This window comes from Saccostrea cucullata, unplaced genomic scaffold (genome assembly GCF_032062105.1).
Source record: "Saccostrea cucullata isolate Sc308-1 unplaced genomic scaffold, CSIRO_AGI_Scuc_v1 ctg6331, whole genome shotgun sequence".
Classification (NCBI taxonomy): Eukaryota; Metazoa; Mollusca; class Bivalvia; order Ostreida; family Ostreidae; genus Saccostrea; species Saccostrea cuccullata.
The window spans coordinates 22,554-33,524 of NW_026929264.1; the positions used below are offsets into that span (position 1 = coordinate 22,554).

General features: G+C 33.6%; 1 protein-coding gene across 1 annotated transcript; it reads right to left on the minus strand.

The window, feature by feature from the left end:
* Positions 1–3,496: 3,496 nt before the first annotated feature.
* Positions 3,497–10,626, minus strand: LOC134280252 (uncharacterized). The gene is made up of 6 exons (XM_062762659.1): positions 10,601–10,626; positions 10,221–10,334; positions 8,800–9,050; positions 7,955–8,019; positions 4,877–5,223; positions 3,497–4,505 (listed from the first exon to the last, which is right to left on the minus strand). Exons 2-6 carry the CDS (start codon positions 10,313–10,315, stop codon positions 3,671–3,673), a joined length of 1,593 nt encoding a protein of 530 aa, XP_062618643.1. The 5' UTR covers positions 10,316–10,334; positions 10,601–10,626; the 3' UTR covers positions 3,497–3,670.
* Between the last annotated feature and the right edge of the window lie 345 nt (positions 10,627–10,971).

Sequence of the window (10,971 nt, forward strand, 5' to 3'; positions counted from 1 at the left end):
CATCTGGATATTTCTAAAACAAACTATACTTATTCAAACGTTTATGTTTAATGTGTAGAATTTAGACGAGGCATGATTGTTCGGTCATGGTTATGCTGCAAATGCTCCATGAACAAGTATTTGCAGAAAATAACATATCCGGATATTTCTTTAACAAGCTATATTTATTGAAACATTTATGTTTAAAGAGCTAGTAATATGCATATCTACACATTGCGTCCTAAATATCTGCAAAGTTTTACAAAATTCTGAGCGGTTACTGAGGAGTTACACTGACAAAAAATAAAAAGACGGACTGACTGACTGACGGACTGGTCAAACCATTAAACTTCCCGCAACTTTTCGCGCTGGGTATAATACATATAATTGACTAACAATTAGTATGAAAAACGTCAGTCAGCATTTGACTCAATGACAAATTGAATTTGATGAGAAGGTCATTGTATCGACCATAGAATTTACTAAATCTTGCTCGAACTATGAACCCTGGGAATTGGCGCAAGGTCAAGAGAAGTATAACAAGGGGCCAATCTGTTAAAATAACAGAAGGGTCAAAGTATTCCACGTAAGCAATATGGCCCATGGGCCTGTTGTCTTTATTTAAATTAGACTATATGGTTTTGAAAAAATTCTTGCGCCCAGCACATGTAGTTAGAAAGTTTAACAGAATGTCTATTAGCGCTTTTGTATGTTAAAAAAAAGAGGGTGATTATAAGAGTAAAAAATCAGATTGTAATAATTTTATTTTGATAACAAAAATGTTAAAATATAACACATACATAAAAACATGTCCGTTAAACACTTATCTCCCCACCTGGGCATACATGCAAATGTGTGAAATTGAATGGAAAATGCGAGTAATTCAAATTTTTTAACTTTAATTTTTATTTAAATTGTTTGGTCGTAATATATATGACATTATCTCATGGTAAGTCTGTTTAAAAAATTTCAGTTAGGTATATGCAACATAGGCGTCGGAACCGGGGGGGCTAGGGGGGGGGGCTTAGCCCACTTTTTTTCCCAAATATATACTTAGTATAGACTTAGCCCCCCACTTTTTCCCCAAAGATTTACTATGTATAAACATTGAACATTGATTCGTAGGTTTAGCACCCCCCCACCGCCACTTTCCACAAAAACGTCGCAGTATAGGTAAGACATGGATAAAAGGTGGTGTTTGGAAAAAAATTTTGGTACTGAAGTTCGAATCTATCCCCCCCCCCCCCCCCACGAAATAGGATTTTCGTGTTTGGGAAATTTACATTTCTTTTTCTTTTTTTTTTTTTTTTTTTGCTTGTCAGGTTTATTTGAGGAAGGTATTAAAAAATTTTTTACACTTAGCCCCCCCACTTTCAATTTGCTTCCGACGCCAATGTGCAACATCTGCAAAGAAAGTGATTATAAAAATTTATTCTAGCCCAAGGAGTATCACTCAGTAAAATTTGCTCTATCATATCACAAACAAAATTTGACCTCATGATAAATCTGTATACCAAATTGTGCAATTTCTGCGAAGAAAATTACTGCAGAAAATGGTAATATTAAACTGATAGAAGTTGTTTTTATATATATATATAAACACGTCCATGTATTCGTTTGAGTACAACTAGCTTACTTTAAATAATTGACCTCTTTTTAAAGAAATAAGTTATGTTCGGGATAACCCGTAAAAAGTCAGTCTTAGAGCTAAAAAAAAATTCGTTTGAATCTTACAAAATATTATCAATTAACTTGATTTACAATTACAAATGTACCTTAAAGTTTGTATCAAATTTTTTTGATAAAGTTAATATATATAATGTATTTACATGATATTTACATATTTTACATTATTGATTACAATTAATAAATTCGACAGTAAACATTTCAGAATAATGGTTCATTGTAAAATCTGTATTTACTCATAGCTTAATATCACTAGATTTTGTCCGGGAACTTTGCTGTATGTACACGATTTGTTGAATACTAGTAAATGTCAAAACAAACAATTAGAATTAACGTGCAAAAAAAAAAAATGATTCCATTCCTTCTACAATTAGAAATTGAGAGATATTATGCTTTCATGTTATATTACACAATGTCAAATTCTTTAAAGGAGAAAAATTAAAAAAAAATTTCCTATCAACATCACAAGTTCACTGTTGTTTTGCGATGTTATAGCCAATGAGAATTTTTGATCTCGGGAGAGCGGCTCTCATTAGGGAATTCCCCTCTTATTAGCTCACCTGAGCCGAAGGCTCAAGTGAGCTTTTCTGATCAAAATTTTTCTGTTGTCTGTCGTTGTCGTCGTTAACTTTTCACATTTTTATCTTCTTCTCAAGAACCCCTGGGCCAATTTCAACTAAACATGCCACAAAGTATCCTTGGGTGAGGGGGATTCAAATGAAGGACCACGCCATCATTCAAAGGGATGTAATTGGATATAAGTGAAAATTTGTTGGCATGTTTTAAAAATCTTTTTCTCAAGAACCACTGTGCCAGGAAAGATGAAACTTATATGGGTAAACATCCTCAGGTAGTGTCGATTCAAGTTTGTTAAAATCATGACCCCCGGGGGTAGGGCGGGGCCAAAATGGCCGATCAAAGTTTTACGTAGAAATATATAGGAAAATTCTTTAAAAGTCTTCTCCAAAATAGCAAACGCTTAATTGATCATAATTTTATGGAAGCATTTACAGGTAGTGTAGATTCAAGTTTGTTAAAATCATGACCCCCGGGGGTAGGGCGGGGCCACAATGGCTGAAATAAGTTTTACATAAAAATACATAGGAAAATTCTTAAAATGTCATCTTCTCCATAATAGCAAAGCCATAATTGATCATATTTAAATGGAAGCATCCTCAGGTAGTGTAGATTCAAATTTGTTCAAATCATGACCACCGGGGATACATTGTAGGGTGGGGCCAAAATGGCCGATCAAAGTTTTACATAGAAATATATATGGGAAAAAACTTTAAAAATCTTCTTCTCAAGAATAGCAAAGCCATAATTGATCATATTTAAATGGAAGCATCCTTAGGCAGTTTAAATTCAAGTTTGTTCAAATCATGACCCCAGGGGTAGAGCAGGGCCACAATGGCCGATCAAAGTACTACATAGAAAATTCTTTACAAATCATCTTCTTAAGAATAACAAAGCCATGATTGGTCATGGGAAAACGCTTGGATTTTAACTTTTTAATTATAAACCAATTTCTTTTTTTTCCTAGCCACAATTCTCATGTGAGCGATGTGGCCCATGGGCCTCTTGTTTAGTCAAAAATATCGCTGTTTACGGAAAAAAAATATAACATATGTTTTTATTAATCGAAATTCAATGAATCATTTATTAACATCGACGTTTCTTGAAACAATTTATGGTCAATGTCATGCGCAACACTTTGGCTACTGTGGAGTACGATGGTTAAACGCACAGATGATTTTCAACCCATTTTTTTAATGGAGGGCTACATTGTTGACAGAAAAAAAAATCTTACAACTTTAAAATTTAAATTTAAGAGTTTTTCAGTTGCCTGTATCCAAAAATATATTTGCTTCATGAAGAGCTTAGTTGCTGTTGAATTGTAACCCCCTTTAAAGGAAAATCAAATAAATAGAAATCGAATAGGGCTTCATTATTGCACTTAACTTCGTGAATAATGAGGAAAAGATAATCATGGTCTGGTCTGAGATCAATATCGATGCAGTGTTATTCTTTCATTATCAGACACTCTTTCAAATCTGCGAATCGCTTCATCCAAATATATAGCAAATGAAGCGTTTTCCGGAAATTGTGGGTCACTTTCTCTGAGATTTAAGTCATCGCCAAAAATTAAACCAAGTGCATACAATTTGTTTCCTTGCTCCGTTAGCACAAGCGCACCGCTATCCCCGGGTTCGGAAAACTTTTCTTGATTTTCACGAGTGATGACCATTACGTTATTTCCATACATGTCGAACACTGGAAGGTCGATGTCTCCTTCACTTTTGCCAGTTGAACATCCATGTTTATAAACGCATCGATAAGCAAGCTCCTCTTTTGAATCAACATAAAGGAATATTTCTCTTGAAGTTGAAATATTTTCCGACATTCCCGGGTTTAACTGGACAAGAGCCAAATCTTTTATTCTTGCATGGAAGTGTTCATCGCTTGGTTTCGGTGGCCATGTACAGGTCCCTATTTCAACGTCCTCTCCATTCATTTCACTATTTGCAGTACATCCTTCCCAAATTACGTGGGCGGACGTAATGGCAACATCCTTTTCTACACCATCTTTGACTTTCTTTGCGAATAAACCAAGTGTTCCCAAAAAGTCAGATCTCATGTTCACGAGTTTAGACCCGGCCATTAAAGAATGTTTTCTGAAAATTGGAGTTTGAACATTGAAATGTCGCAACGACAATGGTGAACAGATCTGTTCCAATTCTTTCAATTTTGCATTTAGAGCCCTTGTTTCAGGCTGACTCGTGTAGACTGTAAGGCTTTTACCGTCTGTTCTGTAGGCAATGATACCAATGTCTTGGCCACTGAAATAAATAATTATGATTATTTGAAGAAAAAAGATATCCTGTTTTTTTTTAATTTAAAGTAATCATATAACAGACAGGGTCATTTTCTGATACAATATTCAGAACACATCAATTTTCAATCGCTGTCTTACAAACGTAATATAAAAATGGCTCGATCTTACCTAAAACCGAACTTCTAGATATACTTACGATACATGTTTACAACAAATTTCAATTCAATATGTGCAACCTCGGCAATGAATGGAAACAGCAAATTGATACATTTAACGTTTTTAAGTCCAAGGGGCATAACTCTATCCAAAATAGCATACTTAAATCTTGACCGAAGACAATTTTTATTCATTGCTCTGTGATCAGTATTTAATTACCATTGTAGGAGTCCTTTGCATTCTTTCGAAAGCACAGGCGTATGGTTTTCTCTTAATTTTTCTTTAATACATGCAAATTTTTTCATTGCATTTTCTTTAATGCTTCCCTCCGGAAGGTCTTGCAGAGCTGCCATAACAGATTCGACTACTCCGTCTAGTGATCGATACATTTGTTTGAAGATCATTGATTTCTCCAAGTTGTGTTTGATTAGATGGTTTTTGTCGACATCCATTTTCCAATCTTTTAGAATATTCTCCAATTTTAGGTGTCCAGGCAGATTATGAATCAGAAAGAAATTCTCCTTTGAAGTACTGGAGTACAAATGTTGCATAAATTCTCTTGTTTTCTACAATAGATAAGCATCAATAAATCGCAATTGCGTTTAAAAGGAACATAGCTTCTTGAGAGAAGAGGACCATATTTTTCATGTTGTATAATATCTTGCTAAAATTATTTCATTTTACAACTGGGACGACCATTTGATTCTGAAGGGAGGGGGGCAAGTTTTTTTTCAATTCAGATTATTAATTTTCATGTCGGCGAAGGACAGATTATTTACTTCCAATTAAATAAATGGCAGATAATTTATTTTCTTCTTCAATGAAAAAAGTCTGTCAAGCCAAAAAAAAAAAAGAAATAATAAAAATATAAAAACTCTCATTTGGGGGGGGGGGTGTCGCATTGGGGACAGATTATTCATTTTCTGTCCAGTCGAGTACATAATATAATTATATCTTCAACATTATCGAGGATAGATTATTTATTTCCAAAATCTGCCATCCCCCTCTCAGAATCAAATGGTCGCCCCCCCCTATAATTATAAAAAGTGTATAATTATGGTATTATTATGTGGTTTCTTGGTGAGTCTAAATTAATTTTAGAAATCGGTAAAATTTACACGTTTAAGGTCTTTCCTACCTTACAATTTTAATGGTTAAAAGTACAAAAAATGAATTAATCTTTTTAAATAAAGTTTAAATTTACCAATTATTTCCAAAAAATGGTCGCCATATTATTTCAGATGGGAGACATAAATTTACAGAAGCATATACATGTATCAACATAAACCAGAAGTCTCTGTTGAGACTGTAGCTCTACTGGTTTGTGCTTATAACAAAGGATGAGAAAAGAAGCCATTGCCATCAGACCAAAACTGTAGAAGGAGTGGCGTTTTAACGGAATTTCACACATTTCATCAAAATCAAAAACCGATGAAATACTCTATATCTTTTAGTGTAGTCTACTTGTGTGCCAAGTTATATTGTTATATATTAGACCAAAACTGTAGGAGGAGTAGCGTTTTAAAGGAATTTCACAGGAAATTCTGTTTTTTAGTAACCATGGCAACACCATTCATCAAAATCAAAATCTGATGCACTATTTTATGTATAATAGTGTAGACTACTTGTGTGCTAAGTTATATTGAAATCAGATCAAAATTATAGAAGGAGTAGAGTTTTAAAGAAATTTCACTGAAAATTCTATTTTTATTAACCATGACAACACCATTCATTGAAATAAAAAATGGATGCACTATTTTATGTATCTTTATATAGTCTACTTGTGTGCCAAGTTATATTGAAATCAGATCAAAATTGTAGGAGGAGTAGCATTTTAAAGGAATTTCACAGAAAATTATATTTTAAGTAACCATGGCAACAACGTTCATCGAAATAAAAAACCAATGCACTATTTTATGTATCTTAGTGTAGTCTACTTGTGTGCCAAGTTATATTGAAATCAGATCAAAATTGTAGGAGGAGTAGCGTTTTAAAGGAATTTCACAGAAAATTCTATTTTTAGTAACCATGGCAACACCTGTCATCGAAATCACAATCCGATGCACTATTTTATGTATCTTTGTGTAGTCTACTTGTGTGCCAAGTTATATTAAAATCAGACCAAAACTGTAGGAGGAGTAGCATTTTGAAAAATTGTTTACAGACAAACGGACAGACAGACGGACGGACGACGGACGCATTACTATCGCATAAGCTCTTCTGGTCTCTGACCAGTAGAGCTAAAAATCGTATCTTTTTGTAAACAGTATCATAATATTTCGTAAAAACTGAGTCAGATGCATAATTATGATGCTGAAAGTTCCTAAGTACTTGTTGCTTATAAGATAGATACTTTTGAATTGTGAATATCACGGAAACCAGTTTACATTAGAAGTTCAATAAAGAAATGTCTGAATGAAGCTACCTGAACAGGAGTTATTGCCCTTGTCAACATTTACAGAATGAATAATTGATTGAGTAAGGGAAATATGCATTTTTAAAATGCTATTACCTAACAATATTTATCATTATACCTATGGAAAATCATTCTTCCTAAATATATTAGATTCGAAGAACGAAAACGATCCCTTGCTTCTAAAAAGTCATAGTTGCCGAGCAAAGGTATATATTTTCAGCCTTCAAGTGACAAGTGATGCGTCTCGATATGAGTGAAAATTCTCGAGATGAACGTTAAACAATTAAGAATCATACGTCCTATTCGGAAAATTTCAGCCAGAGAGATTGCTTGACACTCAAGGCTATAGAGTTAGTTGTGATGGTTCTTTTTCTTGTCAACGCCTGTCGAGACACAGGACTTTGATTTTTAAATGTTAACCGAAGGACTCGAATCTTTTTTCTAAGAACCGAGCGCTCGGTTTGGCGAAACAACGGTTGCTACCTAAATGTCGACTCAGTTCAGTCGCCGCAAAAATTCATGAACACAAATTTCCGATTATAAATCTTAACCTACAAAATCAAAATAAAATTATCAAGAAGGGAAACCGTTTCTAAGATTACTTAAGGGAATAAACGACTTCAAATATTGCCAGGTTCCAGCTGTTTTTCTAAAAGTAAATGCTAGCATCAAATACATGTATATTATAAACCATTAAAAGTTGCATTGCTATTTTATTTAGTTTTGAAAACTAACCGATGTGCTGTTTGAATTCCAAACAAACGGTTTTAAGATTTTAAATTTCGTTAGTAGTCAGGCCGACATTCACGTTCAGTGACAAAGTTGTCATGTGCCATTTCATGGAAATGACAGAGAAGCATGTATAGTCAAAATACGCTTACCTTTTCTTTCACTAGATTCTCTTCAACGTAACAAACTACGACAGTTTCCGTTAACTCAGATGCATCTGAAAAATATTTTCTTCATAATTTCTATCATGGAATAAAAAAGCCCATGGTTCATATTGCTCCCATGAGCACATTGGTTTATTGAAAATATAAAGAAAAAAGTGGCTTGGGATGGGGATGTTAACAAAACTGAAGATGACTTTTCATGGCTCATTTAGATTTTAAATATAAACATTTTTCTATACTTTTTACACCTATTAAACCTTGATCAGTCTTGTGGCCAATCGATATCGTACAATGTATGGCAATAAAACGGTGCAAGCGAGCTTGCAAATACTCAAAAAATAATATGTTGACGGTGCGACCGTTAGAGCGAGCGCAAACTCTTCTATTGTTTTAATTTAGATCGGGCTCGTCAAACCGCACGTGACATTTGGTGCGTCTAGACTCTGACGTCACATGACGTCGTATACGTAAGTTACAAATACCAAGAAAAAACTGAACAGTGCTGAAAGTTAATAAAAAAAGTTACGTTTACAATTTATCTTCAATATGTATCCATTTAATCAAGGCGAGTAAACTTTTTGTTGAACATTTGCCGTCATTCTCGCGAGAACGCAACTTTACTAAGTGATGCATTGTGGGTCAAAATTACTGCAGCAAAAAATTTGTGCAGCAGTCCGAATTTTCTCTTCGCCCAGGCGTTGTCGTTAGAGCTCGCAGTTACGAGCGTCGCTTCGCGACGCTCGCTATAATGTATACTTGTGGAAAATTAAGCGAAACGCAAATGTAGTATATTGATATGATTTCTACGTGTATACTATGATAATTATACCTACCTCCACTCATCTCCTCATTAGGAATCGAATCAAAACTAAGAAGACAAACATCTTTCGTTTGAAGATTGGAATGATGACAAAGTAAAAATCGATTGACTAGATCCAACTGTCTAGGAATTTCACTTTTGATGAGATTCATCAAATGTTTTAATCGTTTTGCAACGAATGATAGTCGATTCAACTCTGGTGGACCGAATGCAAAGGATACGAGAAGTTGTTTGAAACATTTTTCAACAGTGTATTTGCCTTTTCTGAAAAAGAAAAGGGAGTTTTAAAGTGTGCTTAAAACGGCATTTAATTCTATAAGGGCATTATTTTAAAAAAAGTGTTTGGTTGCCCTCTCCGAACTGACTGGATAAAAATTGTCCGACTCAATGCGTTTTACCCTACAGGAAGCAATTTTTAAAATCTACGTTGGGATTTCTTTTTTATCAGAAATTTGCATTCAAATTGAAAATTATGAAAAAAATCTCACCTACAGACCTAATCGGGAGAGGACAAACAAACATTGTAAAATAATCAGAAGGCATCCTTCGGTATAGGTGATAAAGACTTGGTCAAATAAAAAAAACCCTGGCCTTGAAGCTCTTTCAGTGACTATTAAAATGAAATAAACCAGTAGAACAGCAAGAAATAAATTTTAAAAATTTAAATTAATATTGAGTAACAAAATATTTATAAAAGTTTTCATCTGATTGATATCCCTTTACTAAATTTTAAGTTTGAAGAATTGAATTTTTTTACATACGTATATTACTATATATTTTTTAAATTAGTGCCTTCAAGACCTCCAGATCTGGTGTTCGTAATGGACGAATATGTGTAAGAGTCATTTTGATAAGGGAAGTTAACCCAACTTTGGTGTGCATGTAACAAAAGTACTTAAGATGCATACATGTACTGTTCCTGTTGTGCAGTATACCGCGCAATGAAAAAAGGTTTCGTGTATGCTGTAGAATATTTAATTTTGCGGTGTTGCAAAGGACTGCAAAGAAGAATTCTGCAGTGAATTAAAAAAAAAAACATTTTGTAAATTTTGCGTGACGTACGATAGTGTATTTGTAAACACTTACTTTTTATGTATGTTGAATGACATGTGCAAGTTACACATAATATTTCTCGTAACAGTTGCATATATATCTCTTCTAACAAAGTAAGTCAATTTCCTACTTATATTTACATTTTAATAAATAATCCAGAAGAGTTACATGTGAATACGTGAAGTATATAATTCGTATGTGTGTCATTGTATTTTTCGCTGCTCAAGAAATCTTGACAGCGGACTAAGTAAATGGTGTTAACTGCTTGTAAGCGACTGTGGACATGTACAAGGAAAAAAGATTATATTCAGAGGATGAAATATTTCCACATTTTTAAAATTTTTGGCGTTATAAAGCAGCACATCGGTAAAAAATTAATACTTTGCATTTCCTCTATATGCAAAATCCGAGACTCCCTCAGGATCAAGTTTTCTTTTGGAATTACTTGTTTCTTTTTGCTGACTGCGTAATTTCATTGTGTATGTTTTAATTTTTCTACAAAATAAAGAATATAATAATAAAATCAGTTCAAATGTAAAGGGAAAAAAAACTACTGTTCGCTTTCTGAATCTGAGTGCATTGTTCTAACTGTAAAGTAGGCTATTTATTTCAAAGATAAGTTTATGAAGAGAGGAAAGAAACATTTTTTGAGAAATAAAAAACATTAACTCCAAGTATAGTTTTAACACTTTTTTAATATCAAGTTAAGGTCCAAGAAAATGAAATTTTGAAATCATGAAGAATTGAAACAGATGGTTCACCTGTGTGAGCTTTCATGCGTTTTGCATTCTGTCGGTAGAGCCAACATGTCAAGGATGTCCTAAGAAAAGAATTTTTGATAATAAAAATCATAGCAAAATTGATCAATTTACGTAGAAAGTAATAAAATCACTAAGCAATCCTTGGCTCCTTCTTCGCAAACCAAGGATTCATTAAATTAAAAAAAATGTTGAAGAAGTCTCATGTCGTAATTTTTTAACCGCTAATTGTTTAAAAATTTAGTTTTTAAAAGTTGATCATGAATACACTTTTTGTTCACATGGGGAATTCCAATGAATTTTGATGGATAGGACATGAAACATACATGTATCTACAGAACAGAATCCATTTATTCCCTCCTTTTCAAAACATG